A 25,236-nucleotide genomic window follows, 5' to 3' on the forward strand; every position below is an offset into this window, starting at 1 on the left:
TATGAATAAATTCTTGACAGCACAGACAAGCAGGAGCCATCAAGTAGAAAGGAAGTTAGACTCTGTTCTTAAGGGCCAATTCCCATGACTAGAAATTGGGTTTTTATCTGTATGCCGCTGTTGCCAACCGATTGAAGGCGTGGTTGACGGTTTCTCTTTCAGCAAAAATACCAGGCAAGTCTGCAGGGACTGGTGTGATTGTTCTGTATTTTGCCCCACAGATGATCTTGGGATCATAGGAGATTGTTCAGTTCTAGGTCTGACTCCTGGCAAATGCTGTATCTCTAATGAGTGGTGTCAACGCTCAGGGTTATTAGGAAGACACACTTTACGAGCTGGAAGTCCTTCCTTTTGCTTCTCTGAGGTACACAAGGGCTCTGGTTCCTCATCTGTGACCAAAAAGCACTTTGTGTGTGCTCGAATGTGCTGAGTGTCTTCTAATTAAGACAATACTTTTTTGGGGGGGCACACAGACTAGGGCTAAGTCTCAGCAAGCCCTGCTACGTTTTACAGGAAATTTTATCCCTGCTTTAAGCCCTGCCGCGTGCCCAGAGGGCAGGTTTCCTCGGGGTTAAAATGGCCAACATATAGGAGGTGAAAGGACTTCACCTGTGTTAGAGGATATTTTTAAATTCAAAAGCCAGGCCAGCTGAATTTTTTCGTTGCTGGGAAAAAAAAGACATTTAAAAAACAGCTATCGCACACCTGCACTGAGGAATGTCAGGCTAAACAAAGGGGTGCAGATTAAGAGAGTTGCAGAACTGGCAAGCTCCCCTTTTAAAACAATAAATGAGGGCTGGGAAACAACTTGTGCGGAGCGCTTTGGAGCGCCCCACCCAGCCATTTGGCAAGAAGCCATCGTCCACATGGAGCACATGTGTTTGCTGTTGCCTTAAAAAGTCCCCCTGGCATCTTCAATATTCCGACTGCGTGCAGCTTTCAAGGCATTCAAAGACAACGATGTGACGCATCTTGATGCACGCAGCTCACACATACATTCAAGTCATTCTGTTGAGAGCTCCATGTTGCAAGGCAAACGGGAGGCTGTCCACTCACAACTCCTCCCCTGCCTTCACCCATTTGTCCCATTTTTCTTATAGCTTGGGGAGACCGGACAGGAGGGAATGCTGGAGAAATCAGCAGGCAAGGAAGACTTGACTCTCTCACTCCCATCCTCAGTGACTCTCCCCACAAATGCTGCTACTACACCTAGCAAATGTGTGTTTGGGAAAGGTGTTTCACCCAGGCAATGCAAAACCCCACTTTTTGTTACTTGGCTGAAGAAAGCAAGTGGCAAAGGATGCCTGGGCAAGAAGTGAGGCCTGAAAGAACGCACCCCCCTCTCATGCAATGAAGTGGTACCCGCATTCTGCACCCAAGTAGTCAAGTCACCTCTGTTATTTTTAATAAGCCAAGAGGGGCAGGTGTCAAGAGGACAAGTGGCTGGGCGTATGGTCGCCAGCACCTTGTGTACACCAGGTGACTGCATAAGCTGAAACTGATCCCACCACACATCCTTGGCACTGGATACTTCATCTGGAACTGCGGAATCAAGGTCACTCCGAAGTTAGACTTAACCCTCCAAATGCGTCGCCGGTTGGTCACAGTGGGTCTCTGCATGCTTCAGAGGTTGCTTCCCCACTAGTTACTAGAGGATGCCAGGCAAGCTGCAAAATGAGCCTTCTTCGCAGCCCACATCGCCACATGGTAAGCATGATTATGTGCGCTAGCCAGCATTCAGTTGGCTCTGGAGTTTGTTTTGCACCATTGGGGCTCTAGACTTCGTGCAGCTTGCTTTATAGCCAGAAGCTCCCCAGGATAACAAGGAGCCACCCAGGCTCCACGGGGCTAGAGAGGATGCTTGGGAGTGATTGTGTCAACTGCCCATTTCATCTTGCCATGCCAGAGCAAAGCCAGGGTTTTGGCCGGATCGTTGGCATCTCCACTGGAAGACCCCCCAAGAGCATTCAGGATTGCTTCAGGTTCCCAAGTGTCCAAAGACAGGTGATCTGAACACCCACCAGTTTTACAGGGGGAAACCGCTGCTACAGTTCCAAAGTTAACGACGTTACATGGTCTAGCTATGACAAAGGAGTTCATTGCTGCCCCCATACCTTCAATCTCCATCCCTCATTTGATGTGTTGGAACAGTGACTACTTGAGAATCAGGATAGGAACCAAATGTATAGGTCTCCACCGCAGATGGTGGTCAGCTTCCCCACTCCAACTATACATTCCCCTGCTGCTGCCACTAAAACTGGGGCAACATCTTCATAACTGTCTGCTGCCTACCCAGCCAGGCGCATCCTAGGACCATCAACTGAGATCACTGTATACAGCTGGGTGATTAGGACCACATTGTGTTCACATTCTTCCCATCATTAGATGGGAAACAACATCTCTTTGGAGAATGGTTATGATGTGGCAACTGTAATTCATCCAGTTCTTTTATTTGATAAAGTATATCATATGGCCTTCACCTATGAAGACATGCAAGCTGTACATGAGACCATCAAGGAAATTACAGCTGGAAAACTGATACAGTAGAGAGACTCACTTCTAAACAGGCATAACAGCTCAACTGAATTTACAAATTATCTTAACCCTTACCTGGTTTAGATTGAATGTATTTTGGCAGCGCTACAACACACTAGTTGGCAAGCGAGGCGCAGTATATGGTTTGGCTGGCTTGCAAGACATATAATAGGCTAAAAACTACTGCCAGCCGGTTGCCTGTGAGCCCCCTGTAAACACTGGACATGTTATTGTGACCTCATAGAATTTCATGAACACTCAGGAGGGAAGTTGTCAAGGAAACTGCTGACAAGATGCAGAAGTAAAAAGTGTACTTCATTGAGGAAAAAACCTTCACACAGAACTAGGAACAGGGTAGCTGTGAGCTGTTGACATGAAGATAGAGTTATTGGGATGTGGAGTCAGAAAGAGAGAGAGCTTTTCAGCTGAATGCAAAGTAATGTCCAGAGGCAGGGTGTCATAAGACTGAGGAGGGGGCAATAATCTGAGGACAGGCTAGGCCAGGGCAAGGAAAAAGGGATATAGAAATACTAATCCCAGGAACCATGCATGCCTTGAAATGGGGAATTGGTGATCAGGGCTGTGTAAATTCTGCAACTCTTTAAAAAGCATGGAATGTGGAATCAGGTGCAGGATTCACAAAGTGTGTGACAGACATGTCACGTGCCTCCAGCTAAAGATCTATCTGGTTCTGTCACCAATCAATTTTGAAAGATTCCACACCTTCCTCACTGTCGCAGCTCCTTACTATGTGCAGATCTTTTCTCTGTCCCCCTGAAAAGAGTGACAGTCTGGAAGTGCCCAGAACAACCATTTTTCTAGAGTGGTGTGCACAAAATCTTGTTAAACTGTAAGGATTTTTATTTCAACTATTCATATACATTGTATTGTCCCATTTAACTTACGCCCCCCACCCCCTTTCCCAAGAAAATTATACATTTTAAAATGAAAGCATGTGGCAGCTGGGAGGCAAAAGTCTGTTTTTCTTGAAACCGGGTACTTTTCTGTAAAGATAATCTATTCTCTAGCAAACCAAGTGAATTTCCAATGTATGTTTTAATGTATTCTATGTATCTCTGCTGGCTATGAAAGTTCCAAAAATCTGGAATCAATTGGGAGCTTCAGCTATAAATATTCTTGTATTGTGTTTTACCAGCGAAACATAATTGGAGCACTGGGGATTATTAAAATTGTCCAGAGCTGGCCAAAGTGGCCAAATAAATGCTATATGTAAAAGAAAGCAAAACCATCCCATCAGTATTTCACTAAGCAACCACGTGAGCCAGGAAATGCTCAGCTCTCCATGAGCGAATGTGTAATGTTCAAGCAAAAGTTGGCTAATGAGTTCAGATTAACTGTGCTGCCTAGTAAGGCTCGGAGCCAGTATGAACCACCAAGCACTGTTGATGCTCAGTCTCCGTTCATTTAAATGACTACATTGGATTCGCAGCAGTTCTTGGTGGATGGAACCGTTCACTCGTGAAACATTGCACTTTATGCAGCTATCATGTTTGTTGTGGCCGTACTCACATTCCACAGAAATTGTATAAAGTGAGCTAAAGGGACCCACGTTACTAAAAACTTAGGGATTCACTCCAGGAAGTCCTACTTGGTCAATGCTCCCTGACACATGCATTCATAGAGCTGTCCCTTTGTCAAATCCATCTAAGGTCATGGTCATCATCTTGTGACAGGGAATTCCATAAGCTAATGATGTACTATGAAAAAAAGGTACTTTCTTTTATTTTTCCTGAAGCTACAACAAACCAATTTCACTGGATCTCCAGTTCTAGTGTTATCTAACCCACTCCTACGGGTTAGATTAGCTGCTCACTTAAAAGGATCTCAAATATCAGGGGTTAGGGAAGAACTCGACTGAAGATGCTGGGAAGCTACTGCCTGTCAATACATGTGCCATTTGAGTTAGATTGACCAGTGGTATGACTGTATGTGGCAGTTTCATACACAGCCACAACTGAGTCTGTGCAGGATTGCCATAATGAAAGGCTTTTCCTTACCTCGCTGGTGAACAGATCAGACGCCACGTACATGTGTTCTTGTTTTATGTCCAAAATTCTAGAACAAAGAGATTGTATGTGAGATCACAGCAGATCTAGTCATAGTTGTATGCTCTTTGTGCGGAAAGTAATTTTCTTTTTTTTTTAGCATCTGCCAATTAGCGGAAAGGAGGGCAAAAATCAAGGAAAGCATCAGAGTCTTAAGAGTCATGGGTCGTTTTCTTAATTTGGTCTCCTATCTCTCTCAGGGAGGGCCATGCTGACTCTCTCTGCTTGTACTCATGAAAACCTGAACGAGCAGCATCCTTGCAGCATTGCATGGAGAGATCATAAACTTTGATTCTTCCAGCTTGTGCTGGAATGGTTGCCTGCCAAGGTCTTCAGCTTGAATGCACAGATACTTTCCGGCCAGCAGCTTGGGGGCTGTGTGTGTGTGTGTGTGTGTGGGGGGGGGAGAGAGAGAGAGAGAGAGAGAGAGAGAGAGAGAGAGAGAGAGAAGGGAAGGATATGGCTGATAGGCTGAAGCTCTTTACTGCTCCTGATCTCTCTCATTTTTCACTTGTTATTGTACTTCTTCATTCATTTGCATTATATACTGCAGGGATTACACCTGCTGCCTTTGAGTGCACTTGGTTTATATTCTAGTGGTATCTAGAAAGTGTATAGAGCAGGGTTTGCAAGCCTGAGGCCCACTCACCCCAGGGACAAAATAACACCTGAAAAAGTTCCAAGAATCTCAAAAGAGACGCCTGAGTCCAGATGCAATTCAGATGTAACACCAAATCATGGTTGGGTGTTACATGAATGAGCAATGAAGAGCTTTGGAATCGTGTATTCCTATCTCCTCTATTCTTTCAGTGAAATATAGCTCAAAAGAAAACAATAAACCCATTCTTGTAACTTTCAATGTAACACCCCCCCCCCAAAAAAAATATGAAACATAAAATGAATGTCAGCAGTCCAATTAGTTGTTTTTTGAGTACTGTTCTCTTCCTGGTTATCATTCTAGGCTACCTTGTTTCCTCCCGAGCCAAGATAGCCAGCAGCTTTGAAATATCGCCTGGACAGTCAGAGATCAGAATGGAGAATTTGCAGACCCTGTTGTCCAGTGTAAGGGCACGATCTATGCACTGTCTCATCAGGGAGAGCTCCAGGTTACCACTGCACACTGCAACAGCCACTCTGGAAAACGAGTAAGATCACCAGAAATTCATTACTATACAAAAGAAGTCCCTTCATCATGTTTTATATCACTGCTAAAATGTACAGTATGTTATTGCTTTCCCCCATCCATTACAGCTGCCTTTTGCATAGATTACAAAGCAAATGATATTCAATTGATATCTGTCAATTCAAGCCAGGCCTCTGAAATAGTCTATTGTTTATATGTCATTTTTAGAACAGACATCCATGAACAAAATCGACCAAGAGTACTATCACATCAGCCATTTACACCCTAGGAAAATTGTTTTGAATGGCAGGCTTGGTTCTTCCCCAGTAGAGCATCTGTTCATGTTCAAAATTAGGCCGCTCACAAGTAGCTTGCATGTTGCGCTTTGTGGAGTAAACTTATTGCAATCCAGCAATTGGCAGGATCAAACTGTCACAAGCCAATGAGGGGACAAGAAGAGATCACTTGTCTCTCCTTCCAGAAAGGAACTTGGTGGCGGGAAGGCACTTTTAAATAAGGTATGCTAAGAAAGGGCAGTGAGGTGGCAGAGTTACAGGAGTATGCTACTCCTGGAATAGAAAGTTAAGAATGGAGGCATCAATATTGCTAACACTACATTATCCTGACTCTTAATACAAAGATGGGCTCCTGAGAGAATGCTAATGTCATTCAAAAGATTGAAAAGTGGGTTTGAGATGAATCATCATCTGGGCCTCAAACTTCCTTTTAGCTGTGCTTGGCCATTGGCTCAAGTCGAACACCATTTTTACTGAGTGGTGGAAGTCTCCATAATGTATAAGCTAAAGTGCTTTAACTGTGGCATGGGCTTGCTTTTACTGAAACCGAAGTATTATTTCTGGCAAGCTTAGCTCCTGCCTTCATCCAGTATTGCTTCACTGAAGTTAAGAAAAGAAACAACACAGAACAGCTGAAGTCCCTTCAAATACCTTCAAAACAGGGGGTCCTTTGGTTCTGGATGTGTTCCACCCAAAAGTAGTGGATAATCTGGGACGCACAATGAGAGAGGCTTTGCATCTAAGAAACACAGTTCTCTTTCCCTTCCTCATATTTCCGTACCTTTTACCCTTTAACTCTGGCAACTTCCCAGTGACCAGAGCTGCAAGGCCAATGGATCCTTCTGCATCGACTGTGGCTCGTTCGTATTCCAGCAACCTCAGCATGGCAATCAGAATGTCCTCTTCTCTGAAGAGTGAGAGGAACTGGGTCAAACGGAGGGCTGCTTATGCACACATCACTTGATTTCTCATATTTCTTTTCCCCCAAAGCATTTCACTGGGCATGACAGGAAGTGGCAGCACATATGACTGTCATTGATGTCACCAAATGACTGTAAAGGGCTGTGGTGCCCTGGATGTCAAAAAAGGCCACAAAAAGGTGACTGCAGGAGCCAGCCTCATTGAGGGATTCCAGGCCCCTTTCTTATTACATAGTGATTTATGATGCCTTTCCAACCCAAATGAATCTTTCACTCTTCATATCATATTAAGTACATTTTGTGCTCAGGGGCTTTTGTTGTGGTGGTGGTTGGGTTTGTTTTAAGTTAAATGCCTCTTGGAATCACTTGGAAGTGCTCTAGGAAGTGACCATACCAGACAATAGTTCTCCCTGATTTACTCATTTACTGTACTCACCTCACTGTTACAACCTTATCAACAAATTTCCCAGTCAGCTGTAACGAGTTGGTGCCAAAACAAGGTCCACTCACATCTGTAGGTTGAAGCAACACATTTTTAAAAAGCGGGGGGGGGGGGGGGCAGGTAGTAAATTATTTTTCCTGCTAATTGTAAGTGAAACATTTTTTTAAAAAAATACTTGGCCATTTTTTAGCTTATAACACGGCAAAGAACATCTGAACACCTACCTTACCTACACAGGTAACAGCAGAAAAACAAAACAGGATAACTTAGCGTCTCCTTTTCAATGGAATGGGAACATATGTAAAGTAGAAAAGATGCCAAAGTCTCTTACCTCTGTAAAACTGATGGTTACTGCGGGTCTGATCTTCTACCGGGTGACCAATCTTTAACGATTGCTGCAACACAGGGAAACTCTCCGATTCTACACCCTGAGAAAGACAAGCCCAATTTAAATGATGGTTTAGCATTTCAGTTTAGTTTTCAAACATGCATCCTAACATTCCATGTCTCAGTCAACTGCTTTCAGCCATGTTCTCCTGTGCCAAAGAGGTACAGTCTTGAGTTACTCTGGCAGTGTGTTATGACCAGGCAAAGTGACACAGAAATTCAATCCTTGTACAAGACCTAGTTTTCACAAAGGCAACAAACCTATGACTGTCTTTTGCCACTTCAAATTGCTGGTGGAAGATTCAAATGATTGAATACAACTTCATGTGGAACAATTCAGTGCATACAGAGAACAAATGTGTCAGAGAGAAAATTAGGCAAGAACCCATACCCTCAGCATCCAGTTTTTTAGATGAAGAGGAATAGTTGACTGGGAAAGAGGATTCAGTCACGTGAACTCCCAAGTTCAAAGTAGTACACTACAGTCACCTTTATCACCTCAGTGAGAACTACGCCAGAATAACCCATGAGACTTAACCTAACAAACACAAACTGCAAAAGCATCCTAACAGAAAGGATTTGTTAGGTGGTCATGGGCAACGAAGTTCATCCTTGCCTCTTTCATGCCATCCAAATCTAAGAATCCTGAGATGAACAATGTGATCAACTTAGATTATGTGTCTTATCCTTGGACTGTACCATTTCAGCCTACAGGTGGGGACATGGAAAGTCTGAGTGCTTTTTTCACATAAAAAGCTCTCCAAGATAAAAAACATATAGCTGGGCACAAACTGCCTCTGAAGGTCTAAAGCTCCATTTAGATGGCACAACACAATTTCCATTGATGGTCCTGTCCTCTATGACAGGAGCAGCAGCATTCTTGTAGCAGTTCAGATAGGGTTGCCATGCCGACCACACAGGCCTTGTTTTTCATCTGCAACTAGGCAACCCAGTAGCCAGTGTGAATTTTACAGAGAGGCAGGGCTACAGACATCTCTCTTCTCATAAGTATGAGTACAACTCTTTTCATAAGTAAGTACGATACAACTCTTACCCTGACAAACTGCACCCAAGCCATACTTTCACCAAATTATTGTGAAACCGATTCTTTGTACCTGTGCAAATCTAGGTTATGATCCATCAAAGGTAAGCACTTTCATGTTCCATTGATCTAGATGTGATTTGGAGCTTTAGTTTAGTTTGAAATCAACATGGCCAAACTTTTGCACTAGATGGTGCACTTTGTTTTAAGTGGGTTGGCTTAACCCTTACAGGTAGCAGGACAAGTTCTGATTGTAGGGTAAAATTTCCCTCAGCTGGTTTCTTAAAACACACGAGAGAGAGAGAGAGAGAGAGAGAGAGAGAGAGAGAGAGAGAGAGAAACCTCTTTCACCTTGAACCACCTCAGGAGATTTTTGAACAGATAGGCGTTCTGCACATTTCACTTGTGGGACCAGAAATCACAAGCATAAATTGGATGCGTATCCAATTGAGTCCCAGACTGATAAAAATGTGAGAGATATATAAGAAATACAGTAATAATAATATTAATGATAATAATTGAGTGTGTGTGTTTTGGAATGTGTTTTGAACTCTCATTCCTGTCTCTCCTCACTACATTGTTTTCAGTGAGATACACATTTGCTCCATGCACTACCCTCCATACATTCTGACGCAATGCATCACGCATAAATACCTTTTTCTGAAGCATGGCTAAAGGTAGATTGGCTCATGTGATTTGAAGAGCAAAAGCTGAAGCTTTCGGTGCCATTTGCCAGGAAGCTCCTTGGATGTGCTTTTCTACTTAACTCCTCTATCAAAGCCCAATGTCTTTCTGTTTAGTTATTGATTCAGGTAGGTGGCCGTGTTGGTCTGACGCAGTCGAAATAAATAAAAAGATAAAAAATTGTCCAGTAGCACCTTAGAGGTTAACTAAGTTTGTTCTGGGTATAAGCTTTCGTGTGCATGCACACTTCTTCAGATACCAAGAATAATATCTGAAGAAGTGTGCATGCACATGAAAGCTTATGCCCAGAACAAACTTAGTTGGTCTCTAAGGTGCTACTGGACAATTTTTTAATTTGTTTAGTTATTGTTGGTTTCAACAAGCTGGTTTAACGCTACTAGAGTCTGAACCAAAAGACAGCCAAGTACAGCTTTCAAAATGCATACGTGCAGGAGCTAAATCTATATAGATGCTTACAATCACAGAAATATGTTCGTTCAGGTGTTTCAGCGCAGCAGCTGAGCCTGCTAGCAGTCCACAGTGGGCCCCTGCCGGGAATATCACTGCATCCAGTTTTGGCACCTGTTCGTAGATCTCCAGTCCCATGGTCCCCAGCCCTGATAGATAGACAGAACTGTCTTCTCTGCAAAAGCAAGCAGAGGGAAAATATTTGCTCATCAGCAATGAACAATACCTTCATTATTTGCTGTGATAAAATAGCTAAGGGTTAACCTTCATGAGCATGTTGCTAAAGCAGCTGCAGGTTCTGTTGGAATGCAAATAATAATAATAATATCTCTCATTGCTTATATATTTAGCTTGTATGTATAATTTATGGCTTTTGTTCATAGAATTGTAGAGTTGGAAGGGACCTCAAGGGTCATCTAGTCCAACCCCCACGATGTAGGAATCTCAGCTACCATATATCATACATTACTGATGGCCATCCAACCTCTACTTAAAATCCTCCAAGGAAAGAGAGTCCGCCACCTTCTTTGCTTTTATTTTTGAATATTTTGTTCATGAATGAATAAGCTGTACAAGGATATTAGGCACTGAGCACACTGAAAAATTATCTTTTCCCCATAATACAGCAAATGGCTTGGCGACACCTTGAAGATTAATTTTTTAGGAACGCAAATCCTAAAGTGAGGGTTCAGCACCCAAGTTCAGCTGGATCTCCTGAAGTATTCCACAGTGCAAAATTTCCTCCCTCTACCCCATTTCTAGATCTAGAGTAACTCAGATAGGATTAAGGACTGGATGGAATTTGGGAGGTTCACATAGGCTTCTGAGTTACTGAAATCTCTTGTTGAGGCTTCCAGACATACCCAGATCAGGAGATGAAAGAAACAGGCCTCTGCACCATCATTCAGAAAGATAAGAGTGTCCTACGTATTTTAGACGTTTAGTAAATTTAAGATAATTTAACAAAGCACATGCCATCGTTAATGGTGAAGGCAAATACATTTCTTTTTAACAGCAGCCATAGCAGATTATATGGTCTCAGTGTGGGTTTAATGGTCTAGACTCGAGAAGATACCTGCCTGCTCTAACTTGGTGGTACAACCCAGCTGTTTCATAGCCTCATTTTAGGATTCCTCTCCACCACCCCACCTCCTTTTTTTGCTTACTGCCTTAAATGCATGGCAGTGTTATTGCATCGGACGAATTTCATGTAACAAATGTCACACACACACTCATAAAACTAACCTATGCATCACTTGCTGCAAATGACTTGAGCTAGCTGAAATCATCATCAACAGCTAGGAGGCAGACAAGACTATGGTAGCAGAAGGGTTACAGAGGGCACATCTGTACTCCAAACTGGTATTTGTTCTTTACAAGTGTAGCTGTCATGTCCCCCCCCCCACCCAAAACAAGAATCCTGGGAGTTTTTGATGAGTTGGCTGAGAATCAACATTAGAGATCCCTTTGCCGCCTTGTAGTCCAAATAGTTCCCAGGATATTCTAAGGAAAGGACATAACTAATAAATCAGATTAAGTCTGTAATGTACATTTTTCCTCTCAGAGAGCTGAGAGGGCTATTCTAGTTGTTGTTGTTTTTCCAGCAAAAACCAGCTATGGCTTGGCAGGAATCTCTGGGTTATTCTGCTATTGCTCTCCTTTCTCTTGTGCTTTCTGCTCTCATTCAAAATGCAAGAAATGGTGTCAGATCTCTTTCTTAATCTGCTATAAGGGCAAAATCAGTTTAGTGTTCTGGACAGCAAGGAATTTACAGGAAACTACAGCTTTTCAGTTTAGTTCTTTGCAGAAACGCAGTGCAGACCAACATTGAATAAGTCTTTCCATGACCCAAAGCCAACATCTGATACTTTAACTTCTGACTTGGAGGACCTCCCTGAAGGCTACAAAGAAGTTTTAAGGCAGCCCAAATCCTAACTAAAAAAACTCCTTCAGTTAGCAAGCAATTTATGAGTAAACCAAAGGAAACAAAGTTTAAAGTGGGTGCAGCAATATCAGATCAGGAAGAAGTGGAGAGAGCTAATTCTAAGAGCTATTTTTATTTGATTCGTTAACCTGCAGGATGACAAATTAATGGAAATGTTGTACCAAATAGCATTTGGAAGCTGCCCATTCCATTGGCCTCATCAGTGGATACAGCAAGCAGAGATCCAGAATGCTTGACGCTTACAGCTGGCAAGAAAGAAAATATTGTAGTTCCAAGGTATCTCAACAGTTATTGTGATGCTACGGCCAATACATGCGTTATATTTTCCGCTTAGAGAATTACAGAAACAAATGGACTTTTCTACTTTTAGCCAAGGAAATAATGTGCAACACTGGAAATGTTCCATTACTCATATTCCTACCTAGGGAGGACTTATCTGCAGTGTTCTTGTAGTGATGATGGTGCACAAAATGTAGCCCATCTTTTCCTCATCACCACATATGGTAAGGCTCAAGTTGTGTTCCCGACAAGATCTTTATAGTGATGTTGCTATAAAAGGTCATCCTGAGTGTTGTGGTTATTATCTGTTAAATATCCACTTACTCTTCGAGATACAAGTAGCCGTTTTCTTGTGCCAGCCTCTTGGCGTGCATCTGAGCATCTCTCGCTGTAGAGCCATAGGAAATGACCATGGCACCGTACTCGCGGCACATTTTAACTCTGGCTGGCAAGGTGCTGGTGGACATGATGACAAACACCGGGATTTGGTGCTCTGAGGCATGATATGCTACTGCCATGGAGAAGTTAGTGTCCGAGGCAACGATCACACCTTTCCTTTGCTGATCCTGCAGAACACAAACCATCAAATCATAGGACACTGGTTAGCAATTAGTTTTATGGGGAGGTCGCAATTAGAAAGTGGTAGGCCAGAGAATGTGGACTTGCCCGTTTTTTGGCTGCTGGCATGCAGCCCCTGGAGTGGTGGCAGCGCAATCTACAAGCCAAAAAAGTTTGGCCACCTCTGGCTTAAAGGTTGTCAGCTGCGGGTTCCTATCAGAGGACCATGATGCTTCTCACAGTACCTCTCTGGTCTGGGAGCACAGGCTGCACACTGGCAGAAGGCTACAGAACAGAGGAGGAGTGCCCATCTTCAAGCCAGAGGGTTGGCCCTGTAAGAATCTGAAGTTCTCTACAAGGGGATGGAGCCTAGAAGAAGCAGTCTGGAGGAAGAAGCTTACAAGGCCTCAATCTGCTCTCAACCTTTGCTGGAGCAAGTTGCCTGTGTGTCCCTGAAATGCCTATGGGATCTGGCAGCAGACCAGACCATGACAGTGGGGCTTACACATTGCAAACCATGGTTCACATTCCCATTTAACTATGACTCATCTTTTGGAAGACCCTCTTAGCTTGGCTGATTTTGTCCAAAGGTGACAAATACAGAGGTGGTGGGTTTTTTAAGGGACGGGGAGAGAAGCGTTCTCTTTCTGGCCAACTTACCTCACAGGGTTGTTTATAAATTGAGTGAAGAGCCACTTCACTCTGATGCTCAGATTTTGCTCCACTTGTTTTCCTACCTGTTGTAAAGACATCAGAAGGTAAAGCACACCCCGCTCCTTCACAGATCCTGTGTACTGAAGGAACTCTTTCTTTAGATATATGTCCATTCCATACTGCTTTGAAAGCCTAGAATACTGAAAACAATGGAACATTCTGGAGTTAATTTGATCTCTGCCCCTTTCCAAACCACAAAAAGTCTATGGGGTTGTTTTTTAAGTGAATTTGTTGTGCTAGGGTGAAAGAAAGGCTGCATTAATTCACTTTAATTCTGCAAACCTAAGGTTCCAGTATGCACTCGAATTCTTCCTACAAAATACTGACAGTCTGGAGGCTCCCATACTGAGCAGAAACCCATGTGAGATAATGAGAAACATTGCTAACGGATGCCCAACCTGTATAAGCAAAGCTAAAGGAAGGCACTTTGTTTGGGCTAAGTTGCCTTCATCTTTGCCTTGTGCGCAGAAGTTTAAAGCAAGGCCACAATCCATATGTTATACTAAAGCCAGTGGGGCACCGATAAAGTAAATAACTTCTAGGATGCATTGCATTTTTACTAGTGTTGTGAAACAAGTAGCATAGCATACCGTACAAGGCGTTTTCTGGACTCCACACTGAATTTTGAACGCTGCTGCACTGATATCTTCAAATCGAATAAACTTGTTGTAGGCTGGCAGGCTACTTCTTTCTGGACGAACAACTGGATCTCTTAGCAATTCCTCGTTATGGCTGATTATCTTCATTTCCCATGTCTTCACTCCCCCATTTAGGTAATCTTCTTCACCAAAATCTTTCAGTCTCTCAGGGTTGATGGAGGGTGGCCGCTGCCCAATGAGACCATTTCCTACTGGCCCCTCCTTACAGCACCGAAGTTCACAGTGTGCAGGGGCATCCAATTTTCTCACTATACATTCATCTCTATGGAGAAAAGGGAAAGAGAAACAACTGCCTTATGAAACAAGCAGAGTTAAAAACCACACCTGGGTACAGATGCCTGTACTTGCATTCTACAATGGCAGTGTAAAAACTGGAACAGGATGGGAAAACCCTTTACACAGGAAAAAGCAGAGGAATGTGGTAGAGACAATTGAGAACAATATTTTTTCAAACAAAAACTATTCCAATATATTTTTTCATTTACTCCTTCACATTCCGATACCTGCTAGGTGAAAAACAGAATTCTGGGGAAAGTGCCAGGAATGTCAAACTGACCAAATCTGCCAGTCCAATGGGATTTCTTGGGACTGATCCAAAAAAACAACAAGATGTCCACAGAAAAGACATTCAGATTTACAGAAGCTTGAGAGCAACATTTTAGAACTGAAACCACTGCAATGGTAAACTTTTATTTAACCCCTTCACACCCAGGACCCACCTGGAGCAGAATGGAATTGCCCTGGACATCTCAGAATGCCAACTTCTGAGCTAACCAAATTAGCCACGTAGTGACTTGATGAAATGGATGCAGTAAGCCACAAAACCTCCACTGAAATCAAGTGGAGAGATTGCCATCCCAAGAAATATATTGTATGGTGGGGAAATAGTTGGAAATGCCAATTCCTGAGCTAGGCAAAGCAACCAAATTCACCAGTCATATTAAGCCAAACACAAATCAAACACAAAGCCACAAAATGTCCACATAAACCACACTCTACCATTCTGGGTACAGTAAGAAGTGTCAGCAACAGTTGAGAACAGTGTTTTAGAACTCAAAGAATCCTTTTTATTAGCCCCTTCATGCCCTAAACCTGCTTGGAACAGCCCAGAAGGCAAGCTTTCGAAACAACAACAACAACAACAACAACAACAACAACAACAGTAGTTGTACCCTGCCCATTTGACTGGGTGGCTCTCATCAAACCAACCAGCTAGTTCAACCAACTAAAATAGTGACTAGATGTGATTGATGCAGTAAGCCACAAAATATCCACAGAAGCCACACCCGGATACCCATTCCAAGCATTAAATGGTATCCCAGAAACATGACTTCAAACATCAACTTCTAAGCTATCCAAACCGATAAAATCCACAGGTTAAACATGGCTATATGGTATTGGTTGAATAAGCTGCAAAAAATCCAGAGCAGCCATGTTCTGATACTCATTCCAGGCAATAAACAATATTCCAGAAAAATAGCTCAAAAAGCCAACTTTTAACTCATCCAATAGGACCCAATAGGAATGGTGTATTAAGCCTCAAAATGCCCACAGAAGCCATGTTCTGGTGCCCATTCTGGGAACAATGGGGTGTGAGACTGTTGAGAATAACGTTTTAGAACTCAAAGAATCCGAACAGTGTACTTTTCATTAATCCATTCACGCCCAGATCCCATCCAGTTCAGAATGACCATGAACTGCTTGGAACACCAGCTTCCAAGCTAAGCAAACCTACTAGAAAGGTTGAAGCAGAAAACCACAAAACATCAATTAAAACCACACTCCCATACCTGTTCAAGGCACTAAATGGTATTCCAGGGAAATGGCCTGGAATTTTTATAGTCACAAAATATCCACAGAAACCACATTCTGGTACAGTGGTACCTCGGGTTACATATGCTTCAGGTTACATACGCTTCAGGTTACAGACTCTGCTAACCCAGAAATAGTACCTCGGGTTAAGAACTTTTCTTCAGGATGAGAACAGAAATCATGTTCTGGCAGTGCAACAGCAGCAGGAGGCCCCATTAGCTAAAGTGGTGCTTCAGGTTAAGAACAGTTTCAGGTTAAGAATGGGCCTCCGGAATAAATTAAGTACTTAACCCGAGGTACCACTGTATCTGTTTCAGAGCATAAATGGTGTTCTAGAAGAACAGCAGTCCAGAAGCATGTTTCTGAGCTGTTCAAACCAGCCAAATTCACCAGGTGTAATGAGACAGACAGATATAGTAAATCACAAAACTTCCTCAGAAATCACATTCTGTGGCTCATTCAAGAGAAAGGGTGTGTGTTGGTTCCTTAAGAGTGCCAAGTTCCTTGTTGGAACTTGGAGAGCTAACCAACCACTGAAAATTTAGGGGTTTTGTACTAATTTTAGTCAATGCATTCTAATGGAGAAGGTTGGAGGGGCTAATTCCAATAATTCTTTTCTATTGTTTCTTCCCATAGTTTCCTGCCTATTTCCTATTTTGTTTATTCTGCTTAATTGAAAGGTGAAAGATTATAATCCTGGTGAGCAATAGATAAACTGGTCATCCTTGTTTGCATCCTGCCTTAAAGTTGTCATACCATTTTGTCTGTGTAGCAACCATTCTTTAGCAGAAGATGTTGATTAGATTTCACTGGTAACTAGATTACATGGGCTGATCTTTATACAAGGTATTAGGAGCTCAATATGTCTCCTCGATGCCTTCCAGGACACATTTGAGATCAGTCTGGGACCAGGGTCAAGAAAGTTCATAGTGGGGATCTCCTGTCATATTAAGTTATGCCAACCTTTTTTCTCGTGCCATGATCCACAGTAATAAACCATAGAAAAAGATCAGATTGACACACACCTATTCACAATCAGAAATGGTAACCAAGTCTCTGTCTTCCCAGTGTTCAAGCTCAGTTTACTAGCCTTCATCTGGTCCACCACGGTACCCAGACAATGTTCCAGGTCATATACGAGCTCCCCTGAGTCAGATGTTATGGAGAAGTATAGTTGTGTGATGACACTGTGAATTGAATAAGCCACAAAAACGTCCTCAGAATATGGTTTCTGTGGACATTCTGTGTCTTACTGTATAAGCTGATCTAGCTGTGTGTAACTGGGGAATTTAGTTGGTTTGGCTAGAAGTTGGTGTTCTGGGCCATTTTTCTAGAGCATTGTTTATGACCCGTAACCAGCATGTGAATATGGTTTCTGTGAACAGTTTGTGGCTTACTACATGTAGCCAATCTAGTCATGTTGAACTGGTGAATCTGGTTGCTTTGACTAGTTTGGAAGGTGTTCTGGAAAATCATTTATAGCTCAGAATGGATGTTAGAATGTAGTTTCTGTGGACTTTTTTTTTGCTTACTCCATGAATCTAACCTAGTGATCTATACATGGTGAATTTGCTGGTTTGAGTAGCTCAGAGGTTGACACTCCCAGCCGTCTATTGTCTGGAAACAGTATCCAATAGTTGTCTCTGTGCACATGTTGTGGCTTCCTGCATCAATCCCATCTAGTCACTATTTTCTTGGTTTGGCTAGCTTGTGGGTCATTCCATGACTCTCCTGTGAACATGACATCTGGGGACAGGTTACAATAATTGAAACTACAGTATTGCAACAGTCTAAAACAAACCACAGATGCAAGAATAGGATGAGTCCCAAAAACATACATCTCATGCATCAAAGGCCAGGGTAAAGTACAATATTGGAATGGCTTGTGTTCTACAATATTTGTCTCAAGTGCCTTTAATACATTACACTCTCTTTGGCTCATTTATAATAAAGAGCCTATTCCTGTGGGTTCTGTCTTTTACACTGACCCTATACTACATATGTCACAGCGTATACATGCAGTGAATCAGTTTGATTGCAAGATGACAGACAACCATGCATGCTCATGATCAAATGAATGACTGTGTTCCAGGAGTGGAGTAGTAATGGTGATGTCAACCATCATCACAAGCTGCAAGTTAAATGCACATTTTACAAGCAGTAGCAAGAGATGCCCCGTTCATTTTAAATATGAGTTGTAGATCAGCTTGCCAGTTTGTGGATTAGCTTCCTCTGCATCAGATACTCCAGGAACCACATATTCTGACTGGTGTGTTTTGCTTGGCTGTTGTATCTTGAAAGCCTTGCTACTGCTCCTCCTATGCAAGTTAGTGCCGGAAGGGTGCAACATGCATCTATGATGGAGTAGGTGGAAGGTGCAACCCCTGCATACAGACACACCGCAGTTACTTCTCCCCAGCCTCTGTTCCAAACCCATATTTGAGACGTGGTGGGAGGGTGTGGCATGCAGAAAATGGGTGGTAGGGAAAGGCTGAGCATTCTTGCCACACTTACCACTCCTCTGCAAATCATGCAGGGCCAAGGAACAGTAGTTGCAAATTTCAATGGAATTTTAAAAATCAGTAATGAAAGGAAATACAAAATAAAGCAACTCCAATAAAAAAAGCAGCCATGATGCTTCTGGTGAGCCCTATCTGAGTCTTCTAACTGCTGCTGTCAGCTCTGGAGAAGGCCTTGAGTGGGTACCATTTCCACAAACATGATGGAGTCCAAAAGGATAGCCATGTTAGTCTAACGTAGTAAAATTCAGTGTTATATCATACATATACACAGCACACATGCCTACATTAATAAACTACTCCAGTGGGACCAAACAGCAAGGAAACTCAAGAGACAGCAGTAAATGTGTCATATAGTTCTGTGCAGAATACAAAGTAGACTATCGGGCCATGGATGTGTTTTTTTTAATATGTTGGGATTTCAAAATGATTTGTTCTAAGTTTAGGGATGTGGAATGGTCTCTTGTATATGACTCTGCTTGGTGGATCTCAAGGTTCTAGTAAAAAAACCAAAGTAGATCCCACAAGCCTGCCCACTCCTGCTCTAAAGCTCTGCCTAGAGCAATGTCACAGGGTGAAATCACCCTGTTCCGCTTTTTTAGAAGGCCCAAACAAAACAAGAGTCCACTGAGGATCTTGTCACACTGAGGTTATTGCTTAAAGGCCTTGATTGTAGATGCATAATTCTGGTGAAAGGTTTTAAATTAACAAACTGAAAATATATTGGATAGTCAACTTTATTAATCAGTAATTGAGTTTATGTATAATCCCAGTGTGGCATCTGAATATAGACTGTATTTTTAATTAAGGTTTATATTGACTTATATCTTGATCAGGTTCATAAAGTCTAAAAAGGGCTTGAATTCACAAATGTTTCATGCCAGGCAGAGAAAACCTTGGCCATTCTCCTAAGACAAGGGGCCCCCCTTGATTTATAGCAGAAAAACAATTCTCAAAGTCGTAAAAGCTGGAATTACAGACTAAGAGCGAAGACATTGACCTTACATGTTACAGAAGATAAAAAAGCAGAGATAAACATAATTAGGAATGAGTAAAATGATACCAATGTGCCTCCCAGTAAAATGAGCCAGATCTTCTCCCTAAGGTTAAAAAAGCCACGAGCAGAAAGCTGGCAGAAAGAGTATTTTTTTGAGAAGTCTTTTCAAAAGCTGTTTCTTAAACTGAGAGAGTTAAAAGAGCAATAAATATTGGGAACAGCTAAAGAGGAGAGCAGATGGCTGAAGGGGGGGTAAACTGAAGGGGTTCCTTTTAAAAGCTGTTTTTTACTGAGTTCCTTCCTTTCTACTTTGAGAAGCTTTATTCTTTTAAAAGGTTACCTATGATAATGTATGAAATATATTAGCTTAAATATATTGGCTTAAATGTAATTATGCAAAGGATTTAAGAAATGCTAGATTCTTATTTCATATAGTTGTAAGAGTTGTATTTATCCTGAAATTAAGTCAGTCACCAGCCTAGCCCCCCTGCTGGACAGGAAGACGCCATCCGGACAGTCCTGATATATGGTGTCAGGCATTTGTTTGGAAACCTTCAATGAAGGAGATCTTTCAATGTTGATGTGAAACTCAAGATCCTTGACATATGTTTAAGATAAAAATTTAAGATTAACCATTTGTTTTAGAAGGCAATAGGGTGAAGAGGGCAAGAGGTGAGCTGGTAATTAAGATTCCATGTAAGATATATTACTACTTATTTGTCATTTATAGATGTAACAATATATAGCTCTTTGTGCTCCATATAAGGACAGGAGGATGTGGGTGTATCTTTTAGGATTGGTTATAGCAATCAGCCAATAGGAAATCCAACCAGGCTGATTGGACAGAGGCAGCCCAAGGAGGAGCAAAGGGGGCTGGATTAAGGGAATATAAGTGCTGGCCATAATGGCAGGAGGCCAGGCCAGAGCTTGGTAACCATATACCACTGTGCCTCTCATTTATTTGTCTGACAAATAAATTATTATTTTAATTTCTCTATTGCTGCGTTGAATATTTCATTCCAGCTAAGCGTTAACCACAAGCAGGGTGCTACATTTTATGGTGCTCCTGTGACTCGGATAAGTGGTCTGCTGGAACGCAGCCCCTTCGCTCTACTGAGCAGGGTACAAGAGAGAGGATCTCTAAACTGCTACCCAGCGCGCACTGGATAATTTTTTCCAGGGGGAACGCAGAAGTCTCGTCTGTCTGATACCCTGCTCACTGGCGGCGACGGACCGGGGGGAAACGGAACCAACCAAGGGTAAGTGCACAAAGGGATTTTTGGCCCTCCAATTAATTGGGAGGAAGAGAAGTCTTGATCAAACTTCTGCGTCTCAGTAAGTGGGAACTGAGTACGCTAGGTGGTTGGGTATATCAGATGGTGGTCTGGTGGGGGGAAAGGGAAGAATGGGAGGTAGAGTGTGGTGAAGTATCTTGCGCATTGTATGTGTGAGAAAGTACAGAGCAATCTGTAGCTGACCTGAGTGTGGAGTGGGTAGTACTTCGGTTCCCAGTGAGGCGACTCCATCTGGGCAAGGAAACCCACGAAGCGTGTGTGTGAGTGACTGAGTGGATACTTCACAGGGCCATACAATGGGAGTTGGGGGTTCAAAGGGGGGAAATACACCTCTTGAATGTATGTTAAATAATTTTAAGAAAGCCTTCTCAGGGGCATATGGAGTCAAAATGACGCCAGAGCGCTTGAGAACGTTATGTGAACTAGAATGGCCAAAACAAAATACTGGATGGCCATCTCAGGGAACTTTTGATATAAATTTAGTAAGCAAACTTTGGTCTAACATCACCAAAGAAACTGGAGGGTGCCCAGAACAATTTTCATATATAGATTCCTGGCTGAGCACATTAAATAAAAATCCTCCATGGATAAGGGAATGCAAAGTCCAACGATGCAAATTATTGGCTGTAAAAGCCGAAGCTAGGAAAGGAATCTTGCCAAATAAACTCAAACCCATTTTTGAGGGACCAGAGGAAGAGGTGCTTCCACCTCCACCCTATGCTCCACATCGAAGGGAGCCTAATCCAAACACTCCACCAGTTGTAACCCCAAGGCAAGAAAGTGGAACGAATAATGGGGGTAGAGACACAGAACTTGACTCCTTGATAGATTATGATAAATATCTTCAGGAGGCATTGGAGTCCTATAATGAAGCCCAAGCAGAAGTGGTTATTCCATCTGTGAGTCCCAGTAGAACTCCATCTACAGTCTCTTTTAGTGGAACAACTGATTGCCTACCCCAAACCCCTGTACATCCAAGTCCTAGAGAATTATTACAGAAGTTACAGGGAGACCTTAATCGGTCAGCAAGCAATACAGCCAGGCGTATTAAGCTGCTAAAAGAACGCCTTGGGACAAATACCATCCCCTATGATTTGAGGCCCCTAGAGCAAAGTGAAGAAAAAGGTCACGTAGTAGCCCCTCTCAGAAGAGTATTTGATGCACTTGAGGAGCCTGTGCTGGTTAATGGGCAACCCGGACCAAGGCCACCTCGAACTTCGACCCTTCAGTACATTCCATTCACAACTACGGATCTGATGAATTGGAAAACACACACCCCATCTTTTGCAGAAAAACCTCAGGCTATGATGGACTTGGTGACTTCAATAATAAATACTCATAGTCCTACTTGGACAGATTGTCGCCAGCTTCTGAATACTCTGTTCACCACTGAGGAAAGAAGAGACATAATTGAAAAGGCACAGATATATTTGCGTGAGCAGGCCAGAGTGGGAAATATTTTTAATATTGACCGTCATCTCCAAGATAACTTTCCCTTGGAAGATCCTAATTGGGATCCAAACAATGCAATTCATCTGGCCAGACTTACCACTTACCGCCAGACGCTTGTGCAAGGTATCCGCAGGGCATGCCAGAAGCCCACTAATATGTCTAAAGTCTCAGAAGTAGAACAGAAACCAAATGAGAGTCCAGGAGACTTTTTAGAGAGGCTGCAAGAAGCCTATCGTATATGGACTCCTTTTGACCCTGAAGCCCCTGAAAACAGTAGAATGATTACTGCTACATTTGTGGCCCAGTGCGCTTCTGACATTCGTAAGAAAATTCAGAAATCAGAAGGATGGGAAGGGATGCTGATGAGCCAAATTATGGCCATTGCACGCCGAGTTTATCGGAATAGGGATGAGGCTGAGAAGCAAGAGAAGAAGAAGTGGCAGAAGGAAAAGATGGTAATGCTAGCCACAGCAGTGAAGCAAGACTACCGCCCCTTAAATGGAGGAAGAGGGCGGGGAAGGAATCCACCACTGGGAAGGAATCAATGTGCGAATTGCAAGAAGGAGGGTCATTGGAAGCGGGAGTGTCCTGAACCCCTGAGGTTGGAAGAAGTACGCCCAGGCCCAGGCCCAGGCCCAGGCTCCGGCCCAAGAAACCAGGGACGGGGACGGGGAATGATCCGAAATGGAAGATATCAGAGACCTGTACAAGGACAGAGTAGAGACAATTTCCTTGGACTGGCAGAGGAGGATTTTACCCAAGACTAGGAACGACCGGACTCCATAAAGTTAGGCTTCCAGGAGCCCACGGTCACGATTCAATTAGGGAGCCATTTAATAGACTTTATGATTGATACTGGGGCTGAATACTCAGTACTCCCAGAACTATTGCAGAAAAAGGCATCCAAAAGTGTAGTCATTAAAAGTGCCACTGGTCAGTCAGCTAAGAGGTCTTTCCTCCAACCTTTGGAATGCCAGATTGGGGGACATCGTTTAACCCATCAGTTTTTGTATATACCTGAGTGTCCAATACCTCTCTTAGGTAGAGATATGCTGTCCAAACTGCAGGCCCAAATCACCTTCACTCCTCGAGGTCCAGAAATGAAACTGCCATCAAAGGCAGCAGGAATAATTACCCTCTCAGTACCTAAGGAACAATCATGGCGCCTAATGTCAGCCTTGCAAGTCCAACCCACATTGGATACAGAATTAAACAAGCTCCTCCGAACCCTACAGGTGCCACCAGGAGTATGGGCCGAAAATAGCCCACCAGGAATGGCCAAGAATATAGCTCCAATTGTAGTAACCTTAAAACCTATGGCTACCCCTGTATCTGTAAAGCAATATCCTTTACCCCGGCGAGCAGCAGAGGGCATCCAGAAACATTTGGACCGCCTATTAAAATATGGTCTGCTTAAGCCCTGCCAATCAGAATGGAACACACCCCTTTTGCCTGTTCGGAAACCTGGGACAGATGAATACAGGCCAGTGCAGGACTTGAGGCTCGTAAACCAGGCTATCGAGACCTTGCACCCAAATGTACCAAACCCATATACCTTGCTGAGTTTGATCCCACCAGAAGCAACATTTTTTACTGTATTGGACTTGAAAGATGCATTCTTCTGTTGCCGGCTGGCACCACAGAGCCAACCTATATTTGCCTTCCAGTGGGAAGACCCTTTAACAGGAACAAAAGGCCAGCTAACCTGGACAAGATTGCCCCAGGGATTTAAAAATTCCCCAACTTTATTTGGCACTGCCTTGGCGAAGGATCTAACAAGTTACCCCTCAATACCTGGAGAAAAGGTGGTTCTGCAATATGTAGATGACCTTATACTAGCAGCAAAGGATTTTGATACCTGTAAAGAAGGGACAGAGGAACTGCTCCACTTGCTCTGGCAAGCTGGCTACCGAGTTTCCCAGAAAAAGGCACAGTTATGTTTAGAAAAGGTCAAATATTTGGGCTTTGACATCTCACACCAACAACGAGCATTGAGACCAGAGAGGAAAGAAGCTATTTGCCTTATCAAGGAACCTACCACAAGGAAACAACTTAGAGGATTCCTGGGAACAGCAGGGTTTTGTAGACTATGGATACCTGATTTCAGCAGTCTGGCCAAGCCCTTACATGAAAGCACTCGAGGTGCAGAAAAGGACCCATTCGTATGGGGACCTGAGCAGCAACAAGCCTTTTTAGTTATCAAACAACGACTTATGGAGGCCCCAGCCCTTGGACTGCCTAATTCGGAAAAACCCTTTCAGCTGTATGTACATGAACAGAATGGGATTGCAGCGGCAGTCCTGACCCAGAGATTAGGAAGTTGGAACCGTCCAGTAGCTTATTTGTCAAAACAATTGGACTCAGTAGCAAAAGGATGGCCTCCATGCCTAAGGGCAGTAGCGGCCACTGCAAGCCTTGTCAAAGAAGCTGATAAATTTACCTTCGGCCAGACGATGTATGTGAATGTACCTCATGCTGTTCTGACACTCATGGAATATAAGGGTAGTTATTGGCTAACGAACCCAAGGATGGCTAGATACCAAGGCCTATTGTGTGAAAATCCCAGGATTCATCTACGAGTAGTGAATATGCTCAATCCAGCGACTTTGCTGCCCCTACCAGAGGTAGATGATGAGGAATCACATGATTGTCTCCAAGTAATGGATGAAGTTTATTCCAGTAGACCCGATCTGAAAGATGAACCATTGAAAAATCCAGATGTTGTATATTATACTGATGGTAGCAGTTACCTGCATGAAGGTGCCAGACGAGCAGGATATGCTGTGGTCACCAATGAGGAAGTTGTGGAAGCTGAAGCTTTGCCTGCTGGCACCTCAGCACAAAAAGCTGAACTTATAGGTTTAACTAGAGCTCTGCAATTGGCAGCCGGATGTAAGGCAAACATCTATACTGATTCTAAATATGCCTTCTTAACCCTGCATGCACATGGAGCTCTATGGAAAGAAAGAGGTCTAATAGGAGCCCACGGGAAGGCCTTGAAATATGGACCTGAAGTAGAAATCCTGTTAGAAGCAGTATGGGC

At 43.1% G+C, this 25,236-nt stretch overlaps 2 protein-coding genes across 2 annotated transcripts in view; one reads left to right on the forward strand and one right to left on the reverse strand.

The window, feature by feature from the left end:
* Positions 1-25,236, reverse strand: part of LOC114597077 (L-threonine ammonia-lyase-like) — a 35,161-nt gene that overhangs the window by 2,226 nt on the left and 7,699 nt on the right. The window contains exons 3-11 of the mRNA XM_028729181.2: positions 14,050-14,380; positions 13,483-13,599; positions 12,512-12,753; positions 9,973-10,138; positions 7,714-7,810; positions 7,377-7,452; positions 6,802-6,927; positions 5,568-5,735; positions 4,554-4,611 (exon numbers count right to left, since the gene is read on the reverse strand). Of these exons, the coding sequence (XP_028585014.2) occupies positions 4,554-4,611; positions 5,568-5,735; positions 6,802-6,927; positions 7,377-7,452; positions 7,714-7,810; positions 9,973-10,138; positions 12,512-12,753; positions 13,483-13,599; positions 14,050-14,380 (1,381 nt within the window). The remainder of the gene's footprint in view (positions 1-4,553; positions 4,612-5,567; positions 5,736-6,801; positions 6,928-7,376; positions 7,453-7,713; positions 7,811-9,972; positions 10,139-12,511; positions 12,754-13,482; positions 13,600-14,049; positions 14,381-25,236) is intronic.
* The window catches only part of PLAC9 (placenta associated 9), a 52,625-nt gene continuing 36,080 nt past the window's right edge, over positions 8,692-25,236 (forward strand). The window contains exon 1 of the mRNA XM_028729187.2: positions 8,692-8,801. Within this exon, the coding sequence (XP_028585020.1) occupies positions 8,780-8,801 (22 nt within the window). The 5' untranslated portion in view covers positions 8,692-8,779. The remainder of the gene's footprint in view (positions 8,802-25,236) is intronic.

The sequence above is a fragment of the Podarcis muralis genome, chromosome 6 (genome assembly GCF_964188315.1).
Source record: "Podarcis muralis chromosome 6, rPodMur119.hap1.1, whole genome shotgun sequence".
NCBI lineage: Eukaryota > Metazoa > Chordata > Lepidosauria > Squamata > Lacertidae > Podarcis > Podarcis muralis.